Here is a 15,250-nt window from a genome sequence, read left to right on the forward strand (position 1 = left end):
CATCTGGCATACATTAGCTTCATGTATTGTCGCCCACCGTCCGTCATACGAGAGCTCCTGGAATCGCTTGCATTTCGACAGAGTTATGCAAGACCCTTTGCAGACAAGGCATCCTGTGATGTTAGGGCGCCTTGCGGCAACTGTCGGTGCGCTGCTACTTTGCCGTTGAAAGTGATATTCTGCCCCGCTAGGGCAATAGTGTTCAGCGTGAGCATTCACAAAAGCCTTGCTTCTCTGGCGCGGCTCCTGAATCTGAAGCGGTTCTTCTAGATTACGTGGCTTAGAGACCAAGCAAGCGTCTTCTCCGATGCTGTAAATCCATTCGCTGAAGGTCACCAAGTTGAGCTTGTGAAGATTTCTGGTATATCTCGCCCACTGTAGTTGCATTGGGCCAGGGAGTTTTCCAACAAGATCGTTCAGCAACGAAGAATCTCGCTTGAGCTCCTTTCGCCCACAAGCGTCGATGGTCGCAGTTAGGTTCTGCACCTCTAGCGCGAAGTCAATGATCTTGTTCATCGATTCAGAGTTGAGTGCAGGTAAAGAAATAACCCGATCCTTCAGCGACTGAATTATGAACCGTGGCTGTCCAAATTTCAGTTTAAGCGCGTCGATTGCCCTATTCACTGTCCTTGGGTGTAGAAGGAAACTTCGTACTGCGGCAAACGCAGCTCCCTTCAAGCAGCTCCTGAGTCGCAGCATATTTTCGTCCTCTGTGTAACCGCACATCCGAGTCGTGCTTTGGTACGTGGAGTGAAACATCGGCTATTCTTCGGGATTCCCTGAGAAGATGGGCAGGTCCTTTGCAACTACGTGGCGGGCAGCGAGTTGATTACGCGTCAGGCTATGGTTCGACCGGTTGCTGGTGGTCTTTTTCAGTTTGCTTTCGCCTTTCTTCGCTGGCGTAGAACGACCCTTGAGATTGAACGTGTAATCATTGTTCCCGTCTAACTCGTCCTCCGTGGAATCATCGCTGCTATCTTCCTGATCCTTTTCATCAGAATCATCGCTGGAATCCGTTTCTTCGAAGCCTTCACCTTCTTCATCGTTCTCGCAATCTTCTTCTTCACTCGTAGAATATGGTTCTTCTTCGTTGCGCTCGCCACCAGCGGCGCCCAACCAGCTCTGCACCTTGGTATCAGCGTCCACCTCTTCTTCGACTGCTTCTTCATCTTCGAGATCGACTAGCTCTTCGAGAATGCTGAAGTGTTTCTCCATCAACTTCTTCTTTTCCTCGAGCAACGTCTGTTCCGCATCGATCTTACGTAGCTGCAACTCTAGATGCTCTTTCGCTGATTTTCTTGATCCCACAGACTTCACCGAAGCAGCTTTCGATGGTTTCGTTGTTCCCACGGGTTTCCTCGATTTCCAATTCTCCATCTCCTTCGTTGCAGATGAAGTTTTGGTCTTCTTCACGCCGCTGGTTTTCTCCGGCTTTGAATTTACGGCCTCCTTCGCTGTAGCAGTGTTCCTGGCAACCCTTGTAGCACCCGCCTTCTTCTTATTCACTCTGCACTTTGCACAGTTCCACTTCTTACTCTCAACACTTCGTTTCACACCCACGCAACTAAAATGGTTCCACTCATCACAATCGTTGCACTGTACCATTCGGCTATTATCCACTGACTTACACGTCCCACAGCTGTGACCGACATTGACGACCGTTTTTGCGGATACAGAATGGCTTATATCTTTGGGAGGAGTTTTGTTGGTTAAGGGATGAAGCCTTTCAGAAGACGGCTCTTTGTTATTCTTAGTAGTGCCTTGTTTCGTATCGCCGTTCTCAGAATAGAGGCCAAGAGCAACGGACTTTAGTTGAAGGGGAGTATCACTCTTCGCCTTGGGGGACCTACTAGCTACGCTCTTACCTTGTTGGGCAGCAGTGGCTGCGGTGCTGGCTGAATCAGACATCCTTCAGTAAACGATTTTAAAATATTATTTTGTTACTTGCGGACCACGGTAACAAGGAAAAAATCAATTTCCGAATTTTTTAACGCTCCTTTAATTCGTTCGAAGTTGGATGGACACGTTTTAAAATCCTACAAGTACAATTCTTCTAATGATAAAGGAATGTTTGAGGATAAAAACAGTAGCTTACGTTTAGTAATTTCTCCCTATACTTCTTCCTGTCTTGATTCCAGCAATGAGTTTCCGCTAACCACCTTTGATATGAAATATGCTTAGTTAAATAAGTTGCACAATTTCTCAACTAATTTCTCATCTCTACTCAATTCAGCTTTTGCGGGTAATTTGGCACTTTGAGAACTGTGTTCCCGCGTAGTTGCCTCCTTTACTTGAGCGATCGCACTTCAGTTTCACCTCCGTTCTATTACTTTAAGCTAGCACTTTCCCTAGGATTTAGAAACTTTCAATTATATTTATGTATAAAGTTCGCTCGTGTACGCCTATGCCTACCTCAATTCGTAAGAATAGATAATATTTCACAATGCAAAACAGGTTATTTAAAAGAAACTTGTTAAATATGCCGCTATTGAAATTGATACGCTAACACAATCTCTCCGTACTTGTTTGTTTTGTTTTGTTTTTTCCTCTAGCTTTGCCGCCTAATTTTCTGAACTCACTTCTCACTTATGTTTTCAAACTCATTATGCCATTCATTTATCGACCTGTCATTAAGATTAGATGCGTTCAATGCCGTCAGTTTCAGTGTCGGTCAGTTCAATGACAAATGAATCGGAAATTGCGGAAAATTTCAATAATTATTTCGTAGACAGTGTCAAGCAAATTCATGATAGTAGAGTTGCGGGTTCAAATACCAGCTTGGGACAAATAGATTACAATGATCGAAGCTGGAGCTCCTTCGAAAGCGTTACTGTTCAAGAATTTTGTGAAATAGTAAAAAACTTGAAATCTACTGCGGGCATCGACAATGTATCACTAAGAGTTTTCAAGGACTCTTTAACAATACTTGCAAATCCACTATTGGAAATTATAAACACTAGTCTGCAATTAGGTACTATGCCAAATACATGGAAATTTTCAACAGTGATTCCTGTTCCGAAACAGCCCAATGCACGTGAATCAACCTTATTCAGACCTATTAACATGTTAGAGTTACAGGAAAAAGTGCTAGAATTAGCATTCAAACGGCAATTGCTACAGTTCATTGAGTCGGAAAATATTTAGATTGAGGAACAATCAGGATTCAGGAAACAGCATTCCACGGAAACAGCGGTAAATTCGATACTTCGAAAATGGAAAGAGAATGCTGAAAATGGGAATTACACAGTCGCCGTTTTCCTTGACTTTAAGAGAGCGTTCGAAACGATTGATCGACTGAAACTGTTGGAGGTGTTAGCAAGAATTGGATTAAGTGGCATGGTCTTAAACTGGTTCAAAAGTTACTTGGAAAATAGAATGCAACTGACAAAGTTTGGCTCGTCTTACTCTCAGTTTAAAGAAAATAAGTTGGGTGTCCCTCAAGGAAGTGTCCTGGGGCCAATTCTTTTTATCTTATACATCAACGACTTGAAAATGTGTCTACAGCACGGTCACTTGAAACTGTTTTCTGATGATTTAGTGTCTTATTGGATAGGTAAAAACTTAGAACTCATAAAGCATGAAGCAAATGCTGATTTGGAAAACATTACTGAGTTTCTGAAACAACGAAAATTCTGCTTGAATCTCGATAAAACCAACTGGATGATTATAGGCAACCGCAAAATTGTGAATTGCCCAAATCTGCTTATTAGCGGATGTGTAATCGAAAGAGTACGTCAAACAAAATATCTAGGAGTGCAAGTTGATGATAAGCTAAACTTTATAGAGCATGTGGACTATACAATTAAAAAAATTGCCAAAAAATATGGTATTCTTTGCCGGATAAACAGATATTTGACTTTCTGGTCAAAAATCATTTACGTGAAGTCGATTATTATGCCACATTTTGAATACTGTTCGACAATTCTACTTAATGCTTCAGATACACAAATAAAGCGATTGCAGAAAATCCAAAATAAAATTATGAGAGTTGTGACACGTTTCAACCGATACACACCTAGTGCTCTTACGCTCGACATGCTTAAATGGTTATCTGTGAAACAACGTATTGCTTATAACAGCCTAATGTTTGTCCATAAAATGAAAAAAGGAATGTCACCTTCATATTTGGCTCGAGACCTACAGTTCGGACCGACATTCACAGTTACAATACGAGAAGAGCTTGTGATTTTAGACTTTCCATTGCTAAAAAAGAAATGACAAAACGATCTATATTCTACAACGGCCTGAAGATGTATAATAACCTGCCGCAAGACATCAAAGATAATTCGAATATGAACAGCTTCAAAAGAATGGCAAAACTATATGTGAAGAGAACCTTTTAACATAAGCAAGAATCCTAAATGGGATCTTTATAATGTGATGGCAATCTGATCCGTTATCAGACATAGAATCTGTACAGTGATGGACATACGCAGGAGTTGATAAGACGATCAAGTACATAGTTCAGAAAATGACAAAGAAATGTATGAACAAGTATCCAAAGGATAAATTGTCCCTCCCACTTCAAAAGATGCGTATGGGGTGGAGGGAGGACCCAAATGGGCCTCAGGGGACCATCACAAAAAAAAACCTTGGACAAATGTGGCTTTGTGTAACTAATTAAAATCCCTTGGAATGTGGAGATGAGCATTTAAATAGAAAAACAAGAAACAAAAAATTAAAATGAGATTGGAATTTGTTTCTTGAGGAATAGTTGATATCAGCTTAAAATTTGTAATGACGTTTAAACGATGATCTTCGATCTTAAGCATACCATTCGGTCGGGTAATTCAAGTAGACTGTTTTTACGATTGTATCCCATTTACCCGAAAACTTTTGCCCAGAATGAATTTTTCCCAGAATGACAAGTACCCGGAATCAAACCCCAGAATGAATCATTTCCCAGAAAATAATTCCCCAGAATGCACCATTTACCAAAAATTTTTTTCCCTGAATAGACCATTTCCCAGAATTTGTTTCCCCAGAATGGAACATTTCCCAGAATGGCACGAATCCCAGAATTTTTCCTCTAGTATTTTTATTTGCTTTTTTTTTCCAATGAATTCTTGTAAATTTCATATGATTCGAAATTTATTTTTTCAAAACAATTTTCTAAATGAAACTACAGGTTTGAAATTTTCCAACCAAATTTATTTTAGAACCAATATTGTGCTTTGTTTATGGTTTGGGTACTTTAATTGATTCAATGCTAACCATGGTCCTTTGAAAAACCGTTTTGGTATCTGACTCCTCACGCTGTCGCGTGGCGGACGGGACTAAGGGATCACCCCTAGCTTTCACGCAGACCTAGGAAGCTCCGGCAGACCTAGACCAATGTTTTAGGGCCGCCGCTTCCGACGGCGGGTTTGCGGCAACTTGGATTTGGGAGCTTCGGCGGCTTTGTGCCGCCTCGGCCCCTTCATCCTCGTTGGTTGCGGCTATGCCACAAAAGTATAGTATTATGGAAATCCTATTTTTGTGGAAAAAATCTATTTGTATTTTTTGAATTTCAGGTTGAATAAATATATTAATTTTTTTTCTGGGAAATGGCAACTCTGGCGAAAATTTTTCTGGTAAATGGTTCATTCTGGTAAAAAAATTTCAGGGCAATGGTTCATTCCGAGAAAAAAAATTCTGGGAAATGGTGCATTCTGGGAAAAAATTCTGGGGAAGTGGATTTCTGGTGATTGAAATTCTGGTGATTTTTCATTCTGGGCAATGGTTTTCGGGGAAATGGAGTACACCTTGTTTTAACATGTTGCAAAATTTAGGGTAAATCTAAACAAAATCTAGGTTGAAAATACACAAGAGGAAAATGATAGAAAAAAAACTTGAAATTTAAAGTTTTTCTGAATTTCAGCATCAGTGTGAAAATCTTCAAAGAAGTTTTTAAAATGCACTTATATGAATTTGACTCCAAGGCAAGGCTTCATCTGTGTAATTTTTATCTCGCTGAGTACACCCAAAATGCATTCAGTAATCGGCAGAATTCCCACGTGGATCATCTTAGCGTGTTGTGTAAAACTTAATTATGTCAGTACGCTGAAATTAATCAAATCTGAATGTTCTTCATACTTAAACACTGTACCTACTGGATGCAACAAGCGAGCCGGCGAATGAACGACTTTCTCTCACGCACTGATCCTCTGGGAGCATTTCTTTTCTTTATCCCCTCTTTTATTTCGAAGGTCAGCTCCCTCGACTTGAGAAGAAAAGTAGATGTTTGCCAAAACATGCCCAATGACTTTCTCCCCATCGACAAACCCTAGTTTTAGCACTAACCTGACCGATCATGGCTCGACAAGTCGCTACAGGTAGGTTTACGAATAAACGGTCAGGTTAAGGGAAGGAAAAAGGTTCATCAGCTGAGGTTTCGCACTAGATCATGCGAGAGACACAAAAAATGTGTATCATCAGCAAGTTCGTAACAACAAGTACACGCGATTGCATCCTTGGGAAAATTTGCTCAAATACTCTTTTTTCGTTCGCAGAACGCAGTTCAGATGGACGTCTTGACGCTTTCGAGGGGTAAGCACCTTGTTTTGGTTAAGATTTATGATCGTAATGTTGCAATCACGAAACGAAAAAAAACTCTAGCCAGAGTCCAGCCTAGGTCCAGCAAGCTGATTTTAAGCCGTTTAGTATCAAACAGCTCATTTTGATAAGCCCCAAAAATTGGTGCCAAAAGGTGAATGAAAACATGCCGAAGAAAGTTGCGAAAAAAAAATGTAATCGTTAGGTTACTGGAAACTCGGATTGAAGGTGACGTTCAGTGATGGATGTCTGTTAGAAAGAGTATTAAGAATATTCAAATGAATCGTGACATTCCAATCAAAACCCCATTGAGGGTTCAGCCCCAACGGAAGCATTTGAGTCAAGAAAGCTTGTTTTGATAACTGATTTGAAATGTAGGAATTGGAAGACAACAGATAAAAGAGACAAAATTTGCAAAAACGCCTTCCATGGCCTTATGACAGCCAAAAAACAATTTTTTTTTATAAAAGTATTCAATTGAAAGAAATTTATACTAGATCAACTGAAGTAGGTACAAAAATTTGAAAATAATTCGAAATTGCAAAACAAAATAAAAATGACAAAAATGACAAAAATGACAAAAATGACAAAAATGACAAAAATGACAAAAATGACAAAAATGACAAAAATGACAAAAATGACAAAAATGACAAAAATGACAAAAATGACAAAAATGACAAAAATGACAAAAATGACAAAAATGACAAAAATGACAAAAATGACAAAAATGACAAAAATGACAAAAATGACAAAAATGACAAAAATGACAAAAAATGACAAAAATGATAAAAATGACAAAAATGACAAAAATTACAAAAATGACAAAAATGACAAAAATGACAAAAATGACAAAAATGACAAAAATGACAAAAATGACAAAAATGACAAAAATGACAAAAATGACAAAAATGACAAAAATGACAAAAATGACAAAAATGACAAAAATGACAAAAATGACAAAAATGACAAAAATGACAAAAATGACAAAAATGACAAAAATGACAAAAATGACAAAAATGACAAAAATGACAAAAATGACAAAAATGACAAAAATGACAAAAATGAGAAAAATGACAAAAATGACAAAAATGACAAAAATGACAAAAATGACAAAAATGACAAAAATGACAAAAATGACAAAAATGACAAAAATGACAAAAATGACAAAAATGACAAAAATGACAAAAATGACAAAAATGACAAAAATGACAAAAATGACAAAAATGACAAAAATGACAAAAATGACAAAAATGACAAAAATGACAAAAATGACAAAAATGACAAAAATGACAAAAATGACAAAAATGACAAAAATGACAAATTTGACAAAAATGACAAAAATGACAAAAATGACAAAAATGACAAAAATGACAAAAATGACAAAAATGACAAAAATGACAAAAATGACAAAAATGACAAAAATGACAAAAATGACAAAAATGACAAAAATGACAAAAATGACAAAAATGACAAAAATGACAAAAATGACAAAAATGACAAAAATGACAAAAATGACAAAAATGACAAAAATGACAAAAATGACAAAAATGACAAAAATGACAAAAATGGCAAAAATGACAAAAATGACAAAAAATGACAAAAATGACAAAAATGACAAAAATGACAAAAATGACAAAAATGACAAAAATGACAAAAATGACAAAAATGACAAAAATGACAAAAATGACAAAAATGACAAAAATGACAAAAATGACAAAAATGACAAAAATGACAAAAATGACAAAAATGACAAAAATGACAAAAATGACAAAAATGACAAAAATGACAAAAATGACAAAAATGACAAAAATGACAAAAATGACAAAAATGACAAAAATGACAAAAATGACAAAAATGACAAAAATGACAAAAATGACAAAAATGACAAAAATGACAAAAATGACAAAAATGACAAAAATGACAAAAATGACAAAAATGACAAAAATGACAAATTTGACAAAAATGACAAAAATGACAAAAATAACAAAAATGACAAAAACAACAAAAATGACAAAAATGACAAAATTGAAAAAAGCCTTTCGTTACAAATGATAGAAGAAAATCGTTATTTTATAACAGTTCAAATGCGGAACGCTCCATTCAAATTACCATTTAAAGTTGGTTGACAAGTTTTTTTTCCGGATGAAAACAGAAAATATGATTAAGCATAATCCAGCCACCTTCCTCATTTAAAAAAAAAACAGGCTCCATCTATCTAGGTTCCATCCTACATGTAACAGGTGAGAGTCAAGTGTCATTTTTATAATTTATGTCAGCCTGACGCGCGAGTAGGACATTCAAAATCTGTCCTCAACCAAACACACCAACGTACTTTGACCCTTCTCAAGTCCGGTTATAGCGATGCAACCATCATGTCGCCACGGAGCCCAAATGGCGGGGCTTCTGGTGCGCCAAACTGACGAAAAATTATGATGTTATGACGGTACCGCACCGAACGTTGTTGTCCGTCGCATCGACATGGACGTCTTGTAGCTTATGCTTTCGATGTGGATGTCACGATTGGGCAGAAACAGCACAGTTAACAACCGAAACTAGATGTTAGTACAAATTGTTTCAAATTCTTCCTACTTCGGTGGAAAACGAAAGTGGTTCTCATTATGTAACGTGTTGTTTTCGCATAATGTTACTGGTAAAGCCGATTAAAAGAACTAGTTCTTTTTTACTTTTGTAAAATACAAATATGATATAAATACGATACGAATACGATACGAATACGATACGAATACGATACGAATACGATACGAATACGATACGAATACGATACGAATACGATACGAATACGATACGAATACGATACGAATACGATACGAATACGATACGAATACGATACGAATACGATACGAATACGATACGAATACGATACGAATACGATACGAATACGATACGAATACGATACGAATACGATACGAATACGATACGAATACGATACGAATACGATACGAATACGATACGAATACGATACGAATACGATACGAATACGATACGAATACGATACGAATACGATACGAATACGATACGAATACGATACGAATACGATACGAATACGATACGAATACGATACGAATACGATACGAATACGATACGAATACGATACGAATACGATACGAATACGATACGAATACGATACGAATACGATACGAATACGATACGAATACGATACGAATACGATACGAATACGATACGAATACGATACGAATACGATACGAATACGATACGAATACGATACGAATACGATACGAATACGATACGAATACGATACGAATACGATACGAATACGATACGAATACGATACGAATACGATACGAATACGATACGAATACGATACGAATACGATACGAATACGATACGAATACGATACGAATACGATACGAATACGAAACGAATACGATACGAATACGATACGAATACGATACGAATACGATACGAATACGATACGAATACGATACGAATACGATACGAATACGATACGAATACGATACGAATACGATACGAATACGATACGAATACGATACGAATACGATACGAATACGATACGAATACGATACGAATACGATACGAATACGATACGAATACGATACGAATACGATACGAATACGATACGAATACGATACGAATACGATACGAATACGATACGAATACGATACGAATACGATACGAATACGATACGAATACGATACGAATACGATACGAATACGATACGAATACGATACGAATACGATACGAATACGATACGAATACGATACGAATACGATACGAATACGATACGAATACGATACGAATACGATACGAATACGATACGAATACGATACGAATACGATACGAATACGATACGAATACGATACGAATACGATACAAATACAACAAGATATAATTGATTTTTGAAAAGATTTTTTCAACTCCAATAAGGGTTTTTCAATTCCAAATTTTGTGGACTCGCAAAACTCGATTTTTGACTTCCCGTCACAAAAAAACTCTTTTGAGAAACACTGCAAAGGATCCAACGAACAGAAACATTATTTCGAATACACAGGTTCATTAAACATAAACCAGCACAATAATCCGTAAAACGTGAAAAATTAACTCAAACAAGCAGGTTCCGTTGCAAGGTGATTCTAATCTCTGCTGTTTCCCACAGCATTCAAAAATCCACGATGGATCCACGATGTGGGGCAGCAGCAGGAAAGAAAAGCTGCTGCTCCAGCCTTCAAAAAAGAGACACAAGGATGACACGGCAGGTTCCCCCGGTCTCGGTGACTTTCCGATCCGGGGACCCACTTTGAGTGATATATTGTGCGTTGAAATGCGTGCTGGATGGATGGCCAAAGTTTGAACAAAAAGAACAACAAATCTGGATTATTAAGCTGGAGTAACATTTCGGACAGTCGAGAGATGAAAGGTGAGTCTGATGGGGCTGATGGAAAACCATTAATCATCGAGCCTGGGAATTTTTCGGTGCCATTGGACTTTATGTTGTGTGATTGTCTTGTAACTGGTTTTATCAAACAAAACAGCATTTTGTCACTAGATGCTATCAAAAATTTAAAGCTCCTAAAATTTATACTTAACATTCAATACATTTTTTTGGAGGAATATTGTCGGTAGAAAAAAAAAGTCGGTAATCCATTTATTTTCAACTAATATTAACTTATCCAAGAGACTTTATTCTTCGTTAATATCAACTCCAAAAATAACAATGAGTTCAGAACTGTGGTCCAAGAACCGTTACAACTGTGGTCATTTTCACAAAAACTGATTACCTGAATCAGCTGGAAATTTAATGTTTAACAGTTTTTATGCTGAAAAAGATCATTACTTTCCGCTTTTATTAGTTGCAGTGCAGTGCATCCACATTAAGAAGCTTCCCCCTAGCGTGGACAAACAGCACGGCTCTCAATTAGCCCGACAGGAATGGTCATTTCACGGAATCGTACTACAAATGAAGTGCTATATGGTGCATTTTTTCGTCGGTCACCTTACCTCAAATATCCAACTCCCCCACCTCAAAGAAAAAGTCGTTTTCACCATACCGTTAACAGGAACCATTCCGAATCCCAAAGTCGTTTTTTTTCTGTTTTGGTAGCAGCGAGAATGTGTTCAACGACCTCCGGCGCGGGGATCTGAATCTTCCCGAAGAACATGGAGCAGCACGTGCAACAACAACGTCGCAGATAAGCCTCGTGGCCAAATGTAAGATGGCCAAAACTTGGGAGTTTGAGGGTAGTTAAATGCTGGGGCTCGAGGAACTCGGTTCATTGGCGATGATGACAATAAACGAACACAAATGAGAAACATTTGGAGGTATAAATGGTCCACTGCAGCAGCGATGCAACAAGTTGCCAATGTCGAGAACGGACTTAACTACAGAACACAGTCCTCCCGGCCAAAGTAACGGGCATCTCGAGCGATACGGCTAATGAGTTCGGTTGATAGCACCTGCAGGCTTGTAGGTGACATTTTGGCACTACGGGAGGCACGATTTCGTGGAACGGGTTGCCAGCAGCAGTTGAAGTATGTTTATGAATACACGATTCCAAGTTCCAAAAAAATCTGTTAAGTAAAAGGGATTTCTCATTGAAATATCGCAAAATTCGCAACAATTCATGAAATGAAAAATATTTTCCTGTACAGTACGGGTTAGCGTAACATCAAAACAGCTATAACCACTAAGTTTCAAATGATGAAACTTTACTTCACTCCATTATTAATGGATTATTACATCTTATCAATCGTATTAGGCAAGGTAGAACAAAATGTCAGAAAATATCATAAAATGCCTCATTTCATCAGTGAACATTTCAATTTACTTGATCCAGTTTTTTTTTATAATAGATAGATGGCTGTAATATTGACAATTTTGTCATCGATGGGGCAGAGAACAACGGTTGGCAAATCACCCTAATTGACTTTCAATGGAATTTTTCGCAATTGCTCAAAATTGTGTACCGTCAACACGTTTCAATTTCAATGGCTTCTTAAAACTTAATGTCCACAGATGATCATACCACTCGTAGATAATAAGTTTAAAGGTTGATGGAACATGAAATTGACGTAGTCAGAAAAATTATTGGTTTCTTCAGTTATTTTTAATCTAAAAAAAAACATGCGATTTTTACCCTACTAAGAAAAAGGGGTAAGTTGCAACAAACATTTTTTAATGAAAAATAAAATGAAAACGTTCGAAATTTATACTTTATGACATATTTGTGATGCATAATGCATAAAGAACCGATTTGATCCCAAACAACAAAGAACCGAGAGAAAACAGCACTGTTTTCAGTTCGGCTTACAGGTGCAATCTTCTTTCACTGGTCATGCTCCACTCGTTATCCGAGTTTACACGAGCTGTAAGCGACTTGGGCAGCAAGTGTGAGAGCTCTCGCATGAGAAAGAGAATTTTAGCCAAATGTGACCAAGTGCTTCAGTCATACATCTCAATATAAATGGAGTAAAAATTAAAATTAAAAAAAAAATTGCCAAAAGTCAGCAAAAAAGATCATCAGTAGAAAATATTAGAAAAGTCTGTTTTTTTTTTTTAATTTTGTTGGACTGTTGATACCATTTTTGTGTTTTCAAAACTTCAAATGACATTTTTCTTAACAAAATTATTTAAAAGGTGTGTCACATCTTGCATCACGGAAAAACGCTGTAGAAATTCGCCCACTAGACCGATCCTTTTGAAAATTTTAGACAGTAAAATAGAAACTATTAAACAACTTTTGGCATTTTCTTTTCAGTTATACTTCGAGCCCTAAGACTTGCCACACAGTCGTCCCGGCCCTGTGTTCGAAGAAGGCAACTGGGCTCTCCAGCCTGTGCTTTCAGGCAAGTACCCTTCTTCTTCTCCCGCTGCGTTCAATGACTGCCCCTCAATTTGCAGCTCTCGTCCTATTGACCATCGCCAAACATACCCAATTGACGCATCCAATTCATCTGACGCGCTGCGCTTGTATTACCAGAACGTGCGTGGTTTGAAATCAAAGATTTGTTAGTGCTTCGTTGCTACATCAGAGCTCGGCTTCGAAATCTACTCATTCACCGAAACCTGGCTCGATTCTTCAGTACCGTCTAGTCAGCTATTCGTCTCTGATTATAATGTATTTCGTTGTGACAGAAGTAGTGTCAATAGTCGTCGTAGCAGGGGTGGCGGAGTACTTATAGCGGTGTTTAACAAGCTCAGCGCATCATTGGTTACTTTGTCTAATACCAATTGCATAGAAACCTTGTGGGTGAAAGTTTCTCATGCTCATAGTTCGTTTTTAATTGGTACAGCATATTTTCCACCGGAAAAAAGTCAGGATGGATCAATTATCGATCTGCATGTTGATAGCTTATCTGAAGTTAGATTGCAACATCCTTCATGCAGCGTTATTCTTCTCGGTGACTTCAACCAACCGCAATTGACGTGGATTCGTAGTGACAGTAACAGTATGGTGATAGACTCTATTTCAGTATTAACATCGGCTAGTGCATCACTTTTGGATGGAATGCAACTGAATGGAATGGATCAAAGAAACTCTCTACGCAATTCTCAAAACCCAACGCTGGATTTGGTTTTCACGGACGAGTCTATCTCAATAAGCTCGGTCACTGAGGCTTTCGATGCCGTTGTTCCGATAGACACGTACCACCCTCCGTTCAATTTTGATATCTCTTTTCCAAACTCTATCGATTAGGCGTTCGATAGGCGTTCGATACTTCAGCTCGCAACTTCAATCGCGCAGATTTCGACACAATGAATCGAGTCCTTTCTGTAATCGATTAGACGGATTTCCTCAATTGTACGGACGTTGATATTGCCGTGAGGGTCTTTTGCTCAATTTTGGATGATGTTTTTAACAACTCGTTACCCTTGGTGCGACCTCCTTTTCGACCTCCCTGGAGTAATGGACGGTTAAAGCGGTTAAAACAGTTACGTTCTAAATTACTTAGAAAGTTCACTAGCTCCAGATGCCCTTTCACTAAAATGAATTTGAACGTTGCTACAAGAAAATATCGCAGTTACAACCGTTTTTGCTATCGACGTTATGTTGCTCGTACGCAAAGGGAGCTTCGCCGCAATCCGAAAAAGTTCTGGAAATTTGTCAACTCTAAACGGATGGCATCCGGTCTGCCTGCGGTACTCCAACTAAATGATAGAATTGCCACGTCTTCTGCCGAAAAATGCAACCTCTTCGCGATGCACTTCTCCAATGTTTTCTCTGATCTATCGCCAACTGCTGATCAAATTTTCGCAGCCGTCACACGGTTACCCATAGATGTGTCGAATCTGGTTGTTTTTTCTATAAGCGAGGAAATGGTTCTTGAAGCCATTGGTAACACTAGTTTACAAAATTTAAAAAAAATCGTGAACTTGATTAACTGACCAACATTTTTAATGTAAAATCGGGCGCTGAATTCGAAAATGAAATTCAAAAAAATCTCAGTAGAACCGTTTTTGAACTATGCTCCAAATATGAAATTTCGAAAAAAATAAAAAAGTTCTTGTACTTAGATTAAAATATCTCGGACGGCATAACAGTAATTTGAAATCCCTCTTTCGCATATTGAAGGTGATTAAGTTTTCTATCGATCATCTGAACACTGTTTTTGCGTTTGACCAACAGTATTGTTGATATTAGTGACTTTATGAGAAAAAAAATTAGAAAAAACGCATTTTTTTAGAGAAAATTTTGTTTCAACGAAGGTTTTAGACTCG

At 37.8% G+C, this 15,250-nt stretch overlaps 1 protein-coding gene across 1 annotated transcript; it reads right to left on the reverse strand.

The window, feature by feature from the left end:
- Positions 1–762: 762 nt before the first annotated feature.
- LOC129741504 (uncharacterized) lies at positions 763–1,908 on the reverse strand. The gene has a single exon (XM_055733246.1). The coding sequence runs from the start codon at positions 1,906–1,908 to the stop codon at positions 763–765; it is 1,146 nt and encodes a 381-aa protein (XP_055589221.1).
- Between the last annotated feature and the right edge of the window lie 13,342 nt (positions 1,909–15,250).

The sequence above is a fragment of the Uranotaenia lowii genome, chromosome 2 (assembly GCF_029784155.1).
Source record: "Uranotaenia lowii strain MFRU-FL chromosome 2, ASM2978415v1, whole genome shotgun sequence".
Classification (NCBI taxonomy): domain Eukaryota; kingdom Metazoa; phylum Arthropoda; class Insecta; order Diptera; family Culicidae; genus Uranotaenia; species Uranotaenia lowii.